The sequence below is a fragment of the Pogoniulus pusillus genome, chromosome 1, assembly GCF_015220805.1.
Source record: "Pogoniulus pusillus isolate bPogPus1 chromosome 1, bPogPus1.pri, whole genome shotgun sequence".
Classification (NCBI taxonomy): domain Eukaryota; kingdom Metazoa; phylum Chordata; class Aves; order Piciformes; family Lybiidae; genus Pogoniulus; species Pogoniulus pusillus.
In genome coordinates this window covers 27,684,672-27,701,613 of record NC_087264.1, presented here as the reverse complement: position 1 = coordinate 27,701,613, position 16,942 = coordinate 27,684,672, and the positions used below count along the sequence as shown (strand labels likewise).

The 16,942-nt window shown below is 41.0% G+C and overlaps 2 protein-coding genes across 7 annotated transcripts in view; one reads left to right on the top strand and one right to left on the bottom strand.

Moving 5' to 3' along the window:
• Positions 1-2: 2 nt before the first annotated feature.
• On the top strand, positions 3-7,916 carry NDUFAF1 (NADH:ubiquinone oxidoreductase complex assembly factor 1). 4 transcript variants are annotated; one of them, XM_064145938.1, is made up of 5 exons: positions 3-161; positions 2,285-2,910; positions 4,887-5,072; positions 5,837-5,911; positions 7,496-7,916. In XM_064145938.1, exons 2-5 carry the CDS (start codon positions 2,401-2,403, stop codon positions 7,625-7,627), a joined length of 903 nt encoding a protein of 300 aa, XP_064002008.1. In that variant the 5' UTR covers positions 3-161; positions 2,285-2,400; the 3' UTR covers positions 7,628-7,916. The 4 variants fall into 4 exon arrangements, with proteins under 4 accessions (XP_064002008.1, XP_064002015.1, XP_064002031.1 ...); XM_064145945.1 differs by lacking the exon at positions 3-161 and adding an exon at positions 230-379; XM_064145961.1 differs by lacking the exon at positions 3-161 and adding an exon at positions 434-520.
• Positions 7,917-8,717: 801 nt separating this feature from the next.
• The window catches only part of NUSAP1 (nucleolar and spindle associated protein 1), a 35,142-nt gene continuing 26,917 nt past the window's right edge, over positions 8,718-16,942 (bottom strand). For 2 of the 3 annotated variants that reach the window (XM_064145910.1, XM_064145895.1), the window contains 8 exons: positions 15,939-16,028; positions 15,118-15,230; positions 14,309-14,374; positions 13,951-14,138; positions 11,907-12,091; positions 10,672-10,782; positions 10,107-10,215; positions 8,718-9,678 (listed from right to left, as the gene is read on the bottom strand). In XM_064145910.1, coding sequence (XP_064001980.1) covers positions 9,591-9,678; positions 10,107-10,215; positions 10,672-10,782; positions 11,907-12,091; positions 13,951-14,138; positions 14,309-14,374; positions 15,118-15,230; positions 15,939-16,028 — 950 coding nt within the window. In that variant the 3' untranslated portion in view covers positions 8,718-9,590. The remainder of the gene's footprint in view (positions 9,679-10,106; positions 10,216-10,671; positions 10,783-11,906; positions 12,092-13,950; positions 14,139-14,308; positions 14,375-15,117; positions 15,231-15,938; positions 16,029-16,942) is intronic. The other variant, XM_064145901.1, reaches the window with a different exon arrangement.

Here is a 16,942-nt window from a genome sequence, read left to right as displayed (position 1 = left end):
CGGAGCCCACGCCCCTAGCGGGAGAGGAGTGGGGAGGAGGTGGTAGCGGCGGGAATTGGCTGCCACCGCCTCCTCCTCGCCTCTCTCCTCCCCCAGGCGCCGGTACTGACTCTTATGAGCGTTTATTCGCGTTCTGCCCTCGACATGTTCCTCACAAACAGGTATATCCCCCCATCACCCTCTCGTTAAACTCAGAGCTATTTGCGAATAAACTGCTCAGTACCAAGAAGCTACCTTTCCGCTCCCGCGGCGAGCAGGGAAGATACCGCCTCCGCCGCCGATAAGGGCGGGAGCTCGGTGGCAGCGGAACTTAAGCGGTGCGGTGCGTGTTTCCCCGCCGTGCCCGGAAGCGATGGGAGCTGCCGGTAGGGGCGGGAAGGTGAGGTGTCGCCTCGGCGCTGGGGAGCCTTCGGGAGCTGGGGAGGGGGTTGTCGAGGCGGTCGGTTAGGCGGGGGAGGGGCTGCTACCGCCTGCCTCTGCGCTCGGTTTCGCCTCTGCCCTCCGGGCTAGGATAAGGCGGGTAGGATCCGGGCCTGGTGCCCATACCGCGGCGCGGTTCGCTGTGGTGGTAAGGTCAGGCTCAAGGGAGACCGTGGCTAGAAGCGGAGGTTTTGTAACTGCAGGGCAGTGAATCGGCTCTGGCCGATGGTGAAACGTTGTGTAGGGACTAAAATTGGACAAAACCAACATTTGTTAGAATTTCCTCTTTTCTTCTTCTCGGCACTTGTAGGAAGCGAGGGCTGCGCTGTGCTGAGCTGGATTCGGCGCGGCTGCGGGCTGCAGCGTTTCGGCACCTTGCCTCTCTGGCGGTTAGGTTTTGAGCTGGGGCAGGTTTGCCAGCAGGGGCCAGAAATGGACGGGGTCACAGTCCATTGTTGCTGTCACGGTGTATGCTTATCTTCTCGGTTGTCAGGGGGCATAGAAGCCCCGCGCATGAGGTTTCTTTTGGAGGGACTTGCTTCCTATCTTGTTGAGTGTATGATGCGAGAAAACGTGAGTTCCTTCAGTGCAGTTTTAGCCCACGGTGCGGAGCTTAATCGTGATATGAGAACCTTGCGCATAGGAAGGAATGTGATGTTTATCTGGAGAAAAGGAGCTGAGGGGAGACATTCTCACTTTCCGCAGTTACCTGAAACGCAGCGAAGTGCGGATCAGGCTGTTCTCCTAAGGAACAAGGTTAGGGTAAGACAAAAGAGCCTCAGGTTGTGCCAGGGAAGGTTTAATTTGGACGTTAGGCGTTTCTTCACCGAAAGCGTTGTCAAGCCTTGGAACAGGCTGCTCAGGGAAGTGCTTGAATGACAGTTCCTGGAGGTATTTAAAAGATGGGCAGATGTAGCGCTAAGAGATATGGTTTAGTGGTGACCTAGGTTGGACTTGGTTGTAAGACTTGGCTGGACTTTATCTTAAAGCTCTCTTCAACCAAAATGCTTCTGTGCTTCTGTATGAGGAATGTATGTGGAGTGACTGACACAATTCTTAAAAGCTCAGAGAAGATGAACTGATTTGACATCATTTTAGGATGTATTGTTGAAGAAACAAACAAAAAACTCCAACAAACCAAGAGACTATTTTATGAGTCATACATAGTAGCCTCTCTGAAGAGCTTTGAACATTAAAACTCCCTTATGAACTAGAGAACAGCAACACAATCTTAACTGTTCCTACCAACAGTGATGCAGAGGCAAGAAAAGAGACGATTCTTCAGATTTCTTCCAAAGCTGTATTTAAAAAAAATCTTAAATTGCAGTCTTTCTTGTTAGTTCTTTGGCCTTTGCAAACCTCCCTATAATCTTAAACCAGAGATGTTGTGGTGGCAAAGGACAGGATGATGTATGGAGGAAGCATATAGTGTGGCAGCAGTAGGACTTTGTTTCTGCGAAGTGTGATTGTAGCTGTCAGATGAAGCTGTTGTTCTGGTCCATATGGCAGCAAGTTCTACCTATCATGGAACTGTGGTTTTCTTGTGGGGGAATAATGCTTTGTGGTTAGATAGGTGACATATTTTAGAAACCACCTCCTCCTTGAGATTGTTTGGGTGGTGTTACTTGTAATACCTATAACTGCTTACAGTAAAAGAGATAAACAAAACCTGCTTTTTAAATTTCTATTTTCAGTTTTATGTAAAGACTCTTGTTTAGTTTTACTTATTTCGATGGGTATTTCACATCACAGGAGGGGGATGGAAATGCTTAAGTAAACAAGTTGGTATTTGGCTTAAAAGTCACACAGTTTTACAAGCATCCTACATATAATTTTAAAAATCTTTTTCTCTTTTTCATTGAAGGTGGAGATAAACTACGGTAACTGAAGTAAGATAGTGCTGGATACTAGTTTTGTTGTTAAATTATTTTAAAACCCATTAATTGTCTTACTGGTAGTGAATTATTCAAGCTTACCAGTATGGCTCTGACTACTGCATTGCTGAACAGTGCTTCCTTATGTGGCAAATGCTGCAGGCACAACTTCTTGTACCCTTTAATTGGACCTCTCCTCAGAGATTCCATGTCAAAACTGTACAGCAGCTACAGGAGGCCAGGGTCACAGCCTGAGAAGAAACCATCTTGGAAAAATGTTGACTTGAGTTTTAAGAAGAGCTTTGAGTTCTTTAAGACTCAGCTAAGCTTGCTGAAGGATGAGACCAAAGAACACATAGTAGGACCTGGAGGCCGTCCATTGAACGAGTACCTGCTGGAACAGACACGGGTGGTGTGGGAATTTCGGAGCCAAGAAGATTTAAATAAATGGGTTGTTTCCTCTGATGTAGAGATTGGAGGGAAAAGTGAAGTTTACCTTAAACTGGGTAGGAATAATCAGGCTGCTCTGTTGTATGGAACCCTCAATACGGAAGTGCCTCGTGATGGGGAAACAAAATACAGTGGATACTGTAGTATGAGAGCTAAACCCTTGGTGGTAAGTACGGCTTGATGTCTGCACAGCTTCTGTGGCTTCATCAGAGAGTGTGTTTGTGTAATCCCAGTGACAAGTGGACTGTTTACTCTGATTGAAACTATTCACTTTCAGGAGTATTGGGTATTCCTTCAGGGATGTAACTGCTGCTGCATCCTTTAGCCTGAGGAAGGAATTTAAACTTTCCCTCAGTTTTTGTTTTCCTTTCTTAGAAAAGGAGTCATATATGTTTGATCACTTACTAATGTACAACAGACAATCTCCTCATTAAGACAGCCCTGTTTGCAGCCTTTGTGCAATTAAAGGGTCTGTAATGAACTTTTATATACAAACCTGGTATGATTAAAATCACAGTATCAACAAGGTTGGAAGAGACCTCATAGATCATCAAGTCCAACCCTTTACCACAATTCTCAAGGCTAGACCATGGCACCACATCCAATCTTGCCTTGAACAGCCCCAGGGATGGTGACTCCCTGGGCAGCCCATTCCAGTAGCAAAATTTAACTGCATGTGTCATAAGAACAATTTTTTTAGGCTTTAACTTGGTCTATTCATCAAACTTAGTTTAGATGAATGAACTCATCCTTTTTTTCACAGGAATGGAAAACAATACTTTTAAATGTGTGCCTTTTAAAGGCCTGACTCTTCCTGTAGCTCAGAACTAAGCAAAATTGAGAAGAAACAAATGTATTAATATTGCTGGCTTCATTCCTTATTTTTAAGCCCCTTTAAAAGCAGAGGAACATCTTGACTCAAAGCATAAAATGCTTAACTTTTTTTGGACCATCCTGTTGTTTGTGATTTGGCACAGTACACAGCTAAAACCTTTTCTGAATCAGAAACTTAGAGAGCGGAGAATATGAGGGAGCAAAACCAGCAGGCAAATGAGAGGCAGATGAACGCTGATTAAAATGGTGGCACTGTGTCAGAGCAGTGGAACAGCAAGTTGAGTCTTACCTAAGCTAAATTCTCAGGACTGCTGTGGACTTGTGCAGATGTGACTACAACTTTCATCTCCTAACTCCAAAGTAGTGGAGTGTACCAGTCCTTCTGTATAATGCAGTCTGAAATCAGAGGGTGACAACATAAATAGCAAGGCTCTTCTTGATTTAGGAGCTCAAAACTGGCAAAACTGTAAAATGAGGAAGCCACAGGCCTTGTATAAATGTACTGATATACTCATCCTATTACCTGTAAGATGTGTTGGTAGAAGGGCAGTTGACAGGCAACTGTAAAATAAAGAGTAAGCTCTGAATTTTTATGCAAATTTCCACTTGATTTAAGCAATTCTGGCCAAGAATAGCTCTGATCCTCACCCCACATTGCTCTGAGTGACCTCAGTGTAACTGTCTGACAACTCTTGTGTCTGCCTATGTGCAGATCTCCACACCAGGACTTTTAAGATCTCTGGGGAAAAAACGTGCTCAAGAATTAGATGTGTTTGCAGTCCATGTCATTGTGCAGTTAATGACAAAAAGTGATGGAAAACATTAAATGCTTCCAGTACTGATGTCAGTCTTCAGCAAGGGAAGATATCACAGGAGATTAATTATTCCACTTCTTCACGTTCTTGTAATCACCTCTGAATAATCTAGTACTGATCATAGCACATGAATCTTAATGAACCACATTAACTTTAATGAACTGTATAGCTACTGATCCATCACTGCAGTGTTGTGGGGAATTTGGCCCTAGGAAGGAGGTCTGATTTCTGATAACTGTGAGATCATGGGTTTTAATTACAGTGCGAGACCTTATAGTGCTAATGCTGCAATTTGTGGTTTCTGGTAGAACATTGAAAGAAATTCAGTGAGATCAGCAACTACTATGATGAAAGCATAACCTGGTTTTCACTGTGTTACAGTGGATATTGACATAATAATGAGGGCAGTGGTCAAAGCAGTAGTGCTGTGTTCTTCGTAATGGAAGCTTCCCTTTATTAAGGAGGAATAATTGTTCTTATTAATAATTTGTAGGGATCTTTTGCTAGGAGGAAGTATTATGACTGGTCAAACTTCAACAGTCTGTACTTACGTGTTCGTGGCGATGGCAGACCATGGATGGTAAACATTTATACAGACCCTTACTTCTCTCATCAAAAGGATGACCTCTACAACTACTTCATGTTCACCCGAGGAGGTCCATACTGGGAGGAAATAAAGGTGAATTAATCAGTCTGCCAAACTAATGGGGCTGTCCTGGGGTCCTGGCTTTGTGGAAGGGGAGTTGCTTTTAACAGTTTATTGCTGTGGATGTCCCTTCAATAACATTTCTACAATAGATATAGCTGGGGAGTTCCCAGAAATCATAAATCACTGGATTGTGGGAGGGGACACACTCAGTTGTATATTTGATTCACTATACTTTCACCTTGATGCCTGCTCTTGCCCATTACTGGATTAACAGAATGGATACAGCAACTGAAGCTTAGTAGGTGTTGTCAGGACCATTCTCTGCCGCAATCATTTTGTCTGTAATGGGTGCGAATGGTGCAGGATTCATACCCTGAGATAGGATTTGTTTAACTTGTTGACCTGCTAGAGACAGAGACACAGAGGTATGGGGTGGGGTATCATCTGTGGCCTTTGAGTCTGAGGCACAATAATAAACAGTGGGAGTTTGGTCTCTTTTCTGATGAAACCTGGGGAACGTTTGTAGTTTACAGATGATAGCAGTAAGGAGGTTTGCACATCCCTATCAACTCCCTTTAGGTGCATCATAGCACTGCTGTCCAGTCTTATGGGAGCAGCCATTGCTGCACAGGTGAGGAGTCAGGAGGTTGTGTCATCACTGGCTGGCATGTTTTCCTTTCATTCCCACCAGACAACCCTCCTGTTTCCTATCTTTTACTGCAATCCCTCCTCTTTCTTGCGCCCAGTGCACTGGTGACAGACACTGAAGTGTGGTTTTGTTTTGTTTCTGTCAGATTCCATTCTCCAAATTCTTTCTGTCCAGTCGAGGAAGAGTCCAGGATAGCCAGCATCCAATCTGGTTGGACAAGGCAAGTTTTCTATGGGGCTTGAGCTGTTTGAAATTTCCTTTAGGATTATATTGTCAGGATATAGGTAATTCACACATTCTTTGTGAATTTAAATTGAAGGGTCTTTTCTTGTTATAAAAGACTTCTGTGCTTGCCTGTGCATTTAAATTACCCTACTCTGTGATAGCATTGCCAGTTTACTTCAAAGGAACTCTGAAAACATTTCTGAGAGATGTAAAAAATAACTCACAACTCTGCCTTTCCAAAAAAGGATTTTTTTGATCACTCTTCAAAAAGTGATAAAGAAAATAAATTCTAAAATGCCACTTGGCATGGCATTACCAACAGTAATGGTAAATATTGTAAACTTTCTTCATGACAGAAGACTGTCAGGGATACCATAGCATAGATTTTTATTTGACAATGTACTAGGGCAATGACCTTGATATGATGAGCAGTAAACTGAGGCTGTCTTAGGCTCTTAGGGGACATGTTGGAAAAATAAGTGGCTTGCTTTTAGTTTTGCATTTTCAGTGATCCTCTTGTATGCAACCAGGAGCAGCTTAATATGCAATGAAAGTCAAAAGGAAAACATACATATATATATATATATATATCAGGAGAAAATAAAAGGCCCATAACCTGAGTTTGCATTAGTCACCGTGGCTAATGTACCGAGGGCTTTAAGGGAGCAGATTATTCAAAGTTTAGGTCACTCCCATAGTGATCTCGAATAGTATGAACAAAAACAATGGAGCTTTAAAAGCCTCTTGGGGGACCAATTGTAGAGCTTGCTGCTGGGGAAGATCCAGCATTTAAAACATCAGTGATCAGAGAGGAATGTCAGCGCACCTAATTTCTTTAGCTCTGCCCTATGCTTTATTTAACATATTTGCAATAAATACCTAGCCTCAGTCTTCAGTTATTCAACTTCACCTGAGGCATCCTAGGCACCATTTCCCCTGCATGTATAGCAGGGCTTGATGGCAGCTAGGGTTTAACAATCACCAGTCACTGTTACAGATGACCCAGCTTGATCAGAGAACTGGTGACACTGAGGGCTCTGCTTAGTGGCAGGCTGATGGGGAGAATGCCCGAGCTGCAAAGGTTCCCATGGAAAATTTTTTAGTTGGAATATTTTTTCATCAATTATAATAGTGGAGGAGGGGAAACACTGGGGGAAAGGAAAAAGGAATGTTTTCTTCTACTTAAGAATGTTACTCCAGGTGGGAAAAACAGTGCCTGAGAACCTTGCCTTAAAACTGAGTAACAAAGTTCCATGCATTAAAAAATGTCTGGCTGTTGTACTTCCACAATACACCAGGTGTCTGACTTGACCTAGAATTACATTGTTGTTTCCTGCTCATGAAAGAATTGTTAACAGACTTTATGAAAAGTCTCAGGCCATTTTTTAAGAGCTCAAACATCAGAGGCACCTGTGAAGTAGTTTCCCCCAGGGTCTGCATGGAAAATGTGGTGCTGCTGCACTTGAAACTAGTGTTTGTTTAAAGTAAATGCCCATGAAGTGTTTGTAAACCACTTCACGTTTTAGCATCTGATTGTAGCACTGCAAGTACTGTTCTAATTTATGTGCCTTTTAATTAGATTTGTACCCTTGGATTCACCATCGGAGATAAAGTAGATGGCCCATTCCAGCTGGAGATAGATTTTATTGGCCTGCTGAACGATAGAGCTCATACAGAAGAATTTGCTTATGAACTGTACCCTAAAGTCTAAGCTGGGACTTGTGCTTCAGATGATCTGTTCACTGTAACAAAACATTTAACTTGGAACACGTTGAAGACTCAATGTAAACGTTAAAAAGACAAGAGTGTGAAGTGCTAACTGCAGTAACCTAAGACTGACACTGTTGGCGTTGTTGAGCTGCCAGATAGAGAATCTTGAAGATTGTACATACAGGGACTGAAATGGAACCTGAGGATTGTGAGGCAGTCTTATAAAGTACTGTGCCTGGGTAAGTTTTTGCCTCTGTTCTGACCTTTACAGAAATAAAAGTATTTAACAAGCTTGTTGCAGTTCTTTTTTGTACAAGAATTTAATTTTCTACATTATACAGCTTGTAGCCAGTTATAAGACACTCACCTCAGCTAGTCTTACACTGCAAAAAGAATTAATACCCTGAGGGGTGGTGCTTAAGTGTGACTCAGACAATGAAAGTTACAGAGCAGCACCAGAAGTGGAAAAGGCAGGCACCTTTAGCTTTGGCTCCTTGGAAGAACTAAAAAAAGAAAAAGCTGCCACTGCCAAGAATGAAACAGTAGCTGAGCAATGGGCTTGACTGTTTAGAGCTGGGGATGACAGCGCTATGCAGATTGAGATCTAAGGTTGCTGAACAGAATACTCCAAGGATGGGTGGGAGGAAACCCCCATCACTGCTGCCTGAGGAGGCATAGCTCAGCTTGACAAGCACCAGTACAGGGTAGATCTGATCACATTTCTGATGTGTGTAATCAGTTTGGGTCTCCTGTATGGTATGAAGTCACAGTCTTAGTGACCTTGCTTAAACTCTGAACAAACCTACATTTGAGATGGAAGAGGCTGCAATAAGGCACTGAAGCAGTGTCTTATACTATCATTCTTCTTCTGCAAAGCATTAAGTGGCTTAAGAGCAAAAGAGGGGTGATGATTGTCTCTGAAGATACCAGAACATACACACATACTTTCATGAAGTAGTAGGCAGGCTGAGCAGTAAGGGGAAAAAAAAAAAAAAAAAATCACAGAAGTGGATGCCAAGTAGTAAATACAAGTGTGAGTAAAGCTAGTGCTCCATTAAGGAGGCATACTAGGTGATACAACCAGTGATAAATAGGATACAAACAAAAGATTTATTTTCTCCCCCCAAGTTTATAAAAACACCAAACTGCTTGTTCTTGACATTTCAACATATATTTGATAGGACACTAAATTCACTGCAAGAATTTTTTGCTCAAAATCCTATCTGAAACAACAACTGCTAAGCTACCTTCCAGTTCCATCCATAACAAATCCAGACAGCTTTTCTAGGGATTTTTTTAAAGTAACAGTAACAGCTTTTAAATCTAAGGTATTGAATGTGCCCCAGGCACCTCTTTTAAGCAGAGAGGAAAAGCAGAAGAATTTTGTTACCATCTGTTATTTGCCATAGAAAGGAAAAAAACAACTGTTGAAAGCATCCAGTCGGCAATCTGTAAAGGCCACTTTCAATTTGACTTGTTAAAAATAGGGTATTTTACAACTCTATTATGCTTTTTGTTTCCAGAGAGCGTGGAAGTTCCCTACTACCTCACAGGCATGCAATCAGAAATGCTGAGTAACTGCTGCAACTATTGTCACACAATTTAAGGAGTGATCTGGAGAAGGGGGCAAGCAGACATCTCCAACTGCTGTAATTCACCAGTGGAATGTTTTGAAGCCTGCAATCCAAAGCAGGGTCACAAATGCGTTCTGGCTTCTTGAGCATCATTTTTCCCCCACTTACTTTCTCCTTTAACTTCTTTCAGTTAAATGAAAACAGTTAGATAGTTCTAAGCTCCTAAAAGTTCATGTTGAAGTTGATTGCCAAAACACTACACTCATGCATTACACGGTCTCATCAAACACTCTCTGGATTCCACTAGTTAATAATGACCTGAACCACACACAACAGCAAAATATTTACATGGCAGCAACAGTATTTACAGTGATTTCTTAGATACTCCTCCTAAGCCACAGATAGTCCTCTGCGGTTGCCAAGAACCTGAGCCTTTTTCTTTTTCCTCTGTTCCTCGTGCTTCTCACGCCTTTCCTCCCTGAGGGGGGAGAAGAAGAAAGACTATGTCAAGCTATATTAAATAAGCAGATAAGCAACCAAAGGAATCTGAAGCTGCCCAAGGATTAACATCTATTTAACCAGCAAGCTGCATTTGCTGTGGGCAGAGAACATGCTACCATTTTGGACTTGCAGGTCTAACATTCAAGGCAACATGTCAGTATTAACAGCTTCTTCCAAGAGGAAGGCAAATCAGACACTACTACTGATAGCTTTGCTGGATAAAAGTCTATTGGATTCAGAGCTGCCCCTTTTTGTTGGCCACCTTAACACCAGACAGACCATTGCGGGCAAAAATTGCTTAAATATAAAACTATTGTTTCCAGAACTGCATATTTAAGTCATAAAAGGACAAAGGAGTCACCATATTAAGTAAGACTATTCATAAAGAGCTAATGGTGTAATAACCTTGTTTGGAGACGCGGCTGTTTGTAATCCTTCTGACGCGAGGAGGTATTATTGACAGACTTGTTCAGGGCAGTGTTTTCTTTACTTTCTCCCCAGGGTTTTAGTCGTCCTACAAGTTAGGGGCAAAGAGAGAGATTATTGATTTACTAGCTTAGTAATTGTGTGCTCAACCTCTTATTAATTTTATGCTAGCTAGTTGACTTCTAAGATGAAATGCCTCTTCATCTGTATAACGAATTTCGCCAGCCCATTCTCTACGAGATATTACCTTCTGTAAGTACTAACTGTACTTACAAGTAGCACTAACCAAATGCTTTGCATTTCCTGTTTATACATTATTCAGTAGAATTTAGGGATGTTTATTCTTCTATTTATGGACTTTTGCTCATGAAGAATTACTCTTCAATAGGAAGTATATAAAAATAGAAATTTAACATCGATCATCAGACTGTGGCAATCCAGAAGGAAAGGGACATGAAAAGAGACTGCAAGCTTTGTGCCAATGCCTTACTTATGAGCAGTTGAGTGTAAGGGGCATGCCACAAGCAGAACAGGATCACAGTACCTTTGTGTGGCTGATACCGAAGCGGCCTTGATAGGCTTGCTTTGAGATCGAATGTCTTCTTTGTGCTTGTGGGTTCTGCAGAGTGAGCCGAGAACTTGAAGGGGGTGACAACTACAAAAGGCATCAAGATACCTTACTTAATTATGGTAGCAAGAGCATCACTGTACCTAGCAAGTTGGAAAGTTCCTGTGCAGACCACTATACAACAATCAAGACCAAAAAGCCATTAAGTGCTATCATCTACTACCTCTAGAGACAGAAATGAACAAATGCAGCTCACTTGAAATGGGGACTTTTTGTGTCTGGAGAGAAAGAGAGATGTAGAGCGTTAGCCCTTTTGCTCCAGTTATGCTATGCAATAATATATAGCTCCACTCTTAGTTCTAGACCTCCCTAACAGATTGTGTTTCCTAGTCTCTAGATTCAAGTGGTTTTTCACAAGCATTCCTCTGCTTCAAATCAGCAACTCAATTTTTCTTTTCCCATAAAAACATCAATATTGCCACACAGCAGACAGGCAATTCTGAGTTGCTGACGTATGCTAATGCATCTGTGATAGATCAATGGTTAGATAGAGCTATGCTGGTGCAGACTGTCAATAATCAGAAGACTTCTGCTCCTTCTTACAAAAGTTTAGTTCTTGAGTTAATCAGGGCTGCTGAGGCTGCTAATAGGTTGTCCTAAAACACAGCTAGAAGCGTGATGCACACAAATCCCACTAGGAGGAGATAACCTGAGAAAGCAGAGGATTCCTCTTAGGGTTCTTCCTGTACCTGAATCTTTTCCTATGTAGTCCTTACTGGTCTAGGTGGTTTTCTGTCCCATTTTCTGTAGGTAGCTCATTACTCTCTTTATCATAGAATCAACCAGGTTGGAAGAGACCTCCAAGATCATCCAGTCCAACCTATCCCCCAGCACTATCCAGTCAACTAGACCATGGCACTAAGTGCCTCATACAGTCTTTTCTTGAAGACCTCCAGGGACGGTGCCTCCACCACCTCCCTGGGCAGCCCATTCCAGTGGGAAATCACTCTCTCTGTGAAGAACTTCCTCCTAATCAATTTTAGTGACACACGAGATACCCAAGGAAACAAAATAAATTCCTGCTGTTTCTAAAGAATTGGTGAGGGATTAGAGAATGAAATTAGATTCTGGATCTATGACATCAGGTTACAAAATTTGGTATAATAATTCAAGAGGACAAGTCTTAATCTGAAAGAAAAAAAAAGTTTTACCAGCCACTTTACCCTTTGATGCAGCCTGCTCCTTATTTCTTGCATTTCCCTTGTTGCTTTGCTGATTTATAGTTTGGCATCTCTTCTGGCTGTCGGGTGTGCAGATCTCTAGGAATGGAGACATCCTAGATGGGGTCTTGGTGAGAGAGCGCTTGTGCTCATTATCTTTTGTGGCCTCTGAGAACCTGAATCAGAAATACAACAATAAAAAAGCGAAGTCATCTCCAAGGAACATCAGGAATGTGACAGAACACAGAAAGATTTGTGTCCTACTTGTCTTATGGGTAGAAAGTTTTGCTGTGTATGAGGTGTTTGCAGCTTATGCGTAAATTGCACCAAAAATCCTTTGCTAGAAGTTTTCAAGCTATGAGCCATCATCACCAGCAGTTAAGTATTATTAGGAATTTCAAAGAACTGATTTGTTTGGAGACAAAATATATTAGGAAGCAATAAGCTAGCAGATTATTCACTCACTGATGTGTTTTACTTCAGATTTGGATTCTGTAGTAAAACACAACTTGCATGAAGTAATGCTCTTATCAAAAGTATACTGAGAATAAGCTGAAGATCTACAAGATACACAAAATGAGCTAATGTTGAAGGAAGCTGAGCTTTGAGGGCTAAGAAGTTTATGGATGAAGTGGAACTTGCAGGATCCACCTCAGGACCTCTCTGCACAAATAGAATGCAAGCAAATTCTGCAAGTGTTGTTTGGTGTACATATAGCTAAATAAGAAAGCAAGCCTGCAGTGAAGACAAAGAGGTCATCCAACAGGACACCAGAAGCAGGATGAACACTGTTTTCATTTGTTGCATTCTACTGAAATCAAAGGCAGCATATTTCAAGTGGAAACAAAGTCAGCAAGATTCTGAGCTTGATTTTTCAAGGACTCTTCAACTGCAGAATAACTGCACTCAAAAAGTCCTGTAATCACTTGTTCATAGATGCAATTAGAAGTGGCACTGACTTAATCCCAACACACTATTCAGGACCAAAAAGTCCCAGCAGCTCTAGTCTCAGTATTCAACAGCTGAAGTGAAGATTACCAAAATTCTGACCAGTACCACAGCTGAGACCCAAGATTCATCAGGTACTGTTAGCAGGGGAAAGACAGGGTAAATTACAGAATGTCTACATCTGAGCTTCAGTCACTGTGGGAAGTTTAGTACACTGAATGAAGCTGGGATTAGTACAACAGTTAAAAAACAACAAAAAAACAAACCAAAAGTAGACAAGGACTTCAACCGAAAACTGAATGAAAGGGCATTTACCAGTGGAGTATCACACAGACTGACCTTTTAAGTAATTATTTTAAAAGGCTTAACAAAAATACTTTAGAAAAAAAAAAACAGTAATAAGCCAATAAAACTTATGCATAGCAGAAGTTCGTGGAATGTTAACACAATAGAGAGTTACTGTGTAGGAGTAATGAAATGTGTAATGGTTTAAAGAAGAAATGAGATTTAATGGCACTGAGCATGAGCTCATTCATTTAGCAATTTCTGACAACTTTCAACTTGGCTCCAATCTGCTAGAAACAATCTGCTTGTAGCAGTCAAGCACAAAATGAGCCCCTGCTGTGACATCAGAGGGTGGTGGTGGAGAAAGGGGAAAGAGTTGCCCAAAAAAACCCACCCTCAAATGTTGAGTCCATTGTGTGACTCACCTGGAATACTGCATACAGTTCTGTTTCAGTAATCTCAAAGATAGGTTAAATTCAGATATACAGACTATTGGATTGCCTGCTGAAATGGGAAACTTAACACAGAAAGAGAAAAGTAATTTGTCTTAGCTGGTTGAGGAAAACATAAGCTGAAAAATGTGTAGGATTCCTCTACTATGAGACAAAAATGAAGAATCAAGAAGCAGCAGCACAGTAAGGCTTAAAGTAGCCATTCAGCTGTGCTGAAAGCTAACAACAAGGATTAGTCTGATTTAGTTCATGTCTGGAGTAGAGAATGTATTCAGATGACAGTCAGCATTGATTATTTCCTGTGTATGGTCTCATATTGCTCACTGGTAGTGTTGGTTTGTTGTTTTTACCTGACATTCATTTTCGATGTTGAAAGGACAGAAGGCTGAAACGTCGACTTCTTGGATAAAATACTGCGGCTGGCAGTGTTCAGGTTGCTGCGTGGTGAGCGGCAGATGTTGCTAGGAGTGCAGGTGGTGGAGAGTTTGCCTCTTCCTGGATTTGGGCTGAATAAAAATGTTTTGCCACTGGTTTGTTTCTAGGGAAAAGCAAGTCAGGAGTTAGCATGCTGCTAAAAATGGATCAGAAGAGCAGCTAAGAGGAAAGGAAGAATATACAGTGAATCAGAAGCGTGCAGCGTTTCCCTTTCTTCCCTTTAAAATGTAATTTAAACAGTTTAATTGTTAAACCAGTCTGAAAACCACATACCTTTGGGTTGTTCAGTGGAGTGCCTTTTTCTGATGCTCTTAAGTAATTTGATCTTTTGGCCAGCACCTGCCGGAAATAATTTGTCTTAAGTATACAGTGGTACAATGTATGCCATAGAAGAGAAAGGTCCTGTTGAGGAGTTTGTGTTACTGATGTGTCCCAGAACAAATCTGTTCATTTATCCATTGATACTTTACTGTTGCTTTCGTAAGGTCTGCTACACTCTGAAGGAGACCCTATAGCTATGTCTTTCACCCCTATAGCTACAGCTTTCACCCATGCAGGCAAGAAACACAAGAGCTGAGAATTTAGGTCATAGAACAAAGTAAAAATATTTATGTTTTAAAAGAAAGCTCCACATAATCACTGGACAATGGTTCTGTAAGGCACAAAGGAGGAGCTTAATACTAAATTCCTGCTCTGACAAATAACCCATCTCCTAGGATAAGATCTGCAGCAGTTCAGGGTGGTAAATAAAAGCTCCCGGAAATCCTTCACAGAATTGCAACATAATTATTTTTACTCAAAGCTGACAAGTTGTCAACTCCTTATAACTATAAACATACCAAGCTGTTGATTCCTTATAACTATAACCATACCCTGCTAATATAAAAAGCTTACAGAACCATAGAAGTTATTGGTATATAACTACACATAACTGGTTATCTAGCACTGCAGCTCAACTTCACTGATGACAACATTCCACTGCATATACACACATGATCAGCTACTGACTGCTCTGAGTCTACAGGACACAAAGAGGCTCTGGAAATAGATGAATGTGGATCTCTTCCTGCATTATCACTTACCTTGACTTCACCAAGAGAATTGCTGCAGTTTTCAATAATTTTTTTTTTCCTCTCAACGTAATCAGCAATAGATTCCATCTTCTTAAAGTGAGCCTCGTGCAATTTTTTGAAGTCTACAGAGTTCCAAAAATAAGAAGGGTCACATCCCTAGCAGCTTATTAGATAAGTTTGCTACTTAGTAAGAGCATCTTGCCACACCAATCAATATAGTCTCAAAGACAATACACCACATCTCTCTAACCAAAGACTGTCTACATAGGTAATCAAACAGTGCAAAATAGAATCTGTTTCACCAGCTACAGAGCCATTTTTTTGGGTGCATGCTCTGGGAAATAACAATCATAGAATGGCTCAGGTTGGAAAGGACATTTTAAAATAAAATTAGGTCCAGCCCCAAGTCCTATAGTTAAAAAGAAATACCTTCAGTTAAAAACTGGATGTATTTTATTAAGTGATGAAAATGGGCTATCCACAGCAACACTGCACAAGGGCAGCAATTTTTAAGTGAAAACTACACAAGCAAGAGTTACAGCACAACTTCCAGCTTGTTGTTTGGAAAACCACAAAGGTTAAGTATTACACCCAAGAGACAAAGTGTTTGATAAACCCATTTCATAACATACGAGTCACTATGACTTGACAAGGTGAAAGATACACCTTAAAATGTAACTCTCGTGAACATTTTCTGTTTGCTTGTGTTTTAAGGAGAGGAAGTTCTTTTCCTCAAATATAAGCAGAAATTTGGACTGTAATAAATTACATGAAGGTTCCCTTCACACACAAACAGCACAATTATTTCTAGAGATGGTAGATTTTCTTACTTGGTGTAGTAGCTTTCATTCCTGTTTTCCCAGTCCTAGATGCACGGCCTACATATAAAGGGATTTTCCCTCTTGCAGGATAAGCATTGCCTAGTACAGTAAGATTAGACAAAATCATTAAAACTCCTGGGAGATTACTTAACGTTATCACAACCCTTTAAAAATGTATTCATTCCAAGACACACCTTACCAGATTGGCCTTGTGTTTTAAGAAGTTAAAACATCAGCTGAAATAGATAGGTCCCAAGTGTCTCACAAAGCCTTTAAATGGCACGTCAGTAACAGCATCTTGACAACATACAAGCTCAGCATGAATCCCACAGTCATACCAGGTTATCATCTTTTGATAGGAACGTATGTTACAGGGGAAGTTAACAAGAGAATTATCCTTGTGGTAAGCAAAACCAACTTCAAGTTGGCAAGTCTTGATCTGATTAATAAGCTAGCCTGCTTCAAATGTTGATAACTGAGAAATACCATTTAGGCAGCTTTTCTGCCACTGCTTTGTAGTGCAGAGACTGAGCTCTTTTTTGTCATTTCTGCTCACAGTATTAAGGTCATGTTCATTTTTAGTGATTAATTTTATTTTAAATTTAAAAAAAAACAAAACAGGTAAAGACTTCAAAACAACTTCACTACTTGCTTAACAGATGGCAAAACTTCTGTGTTTCTGTTCATTTATACCCCCTTTAAAGGAAGCGTGAATGACCTCAGAGTATGAAAAAACACTCTCACTAGAAGCAAATAACGGAGGGGTTGTTGAAAATAATTGTATAATTGTTGAGGGGGGGAAAATCAACTTTTCAACACTAAATACAGATAGAAGTCTTCTGTCACACAGCTCTGAAATTACAGGAAAAGCAATAAACAAAACAAAAAAAATACAGAAAGCAGTATGAATACCTCCAATTACAGTTACAGGACAGTTGTCAGGATGACTTCTGTCACAGCCAAAGTATCCTCTACATATTCTACTGCTTCCACTTTTTAAGAGACAATTGAAA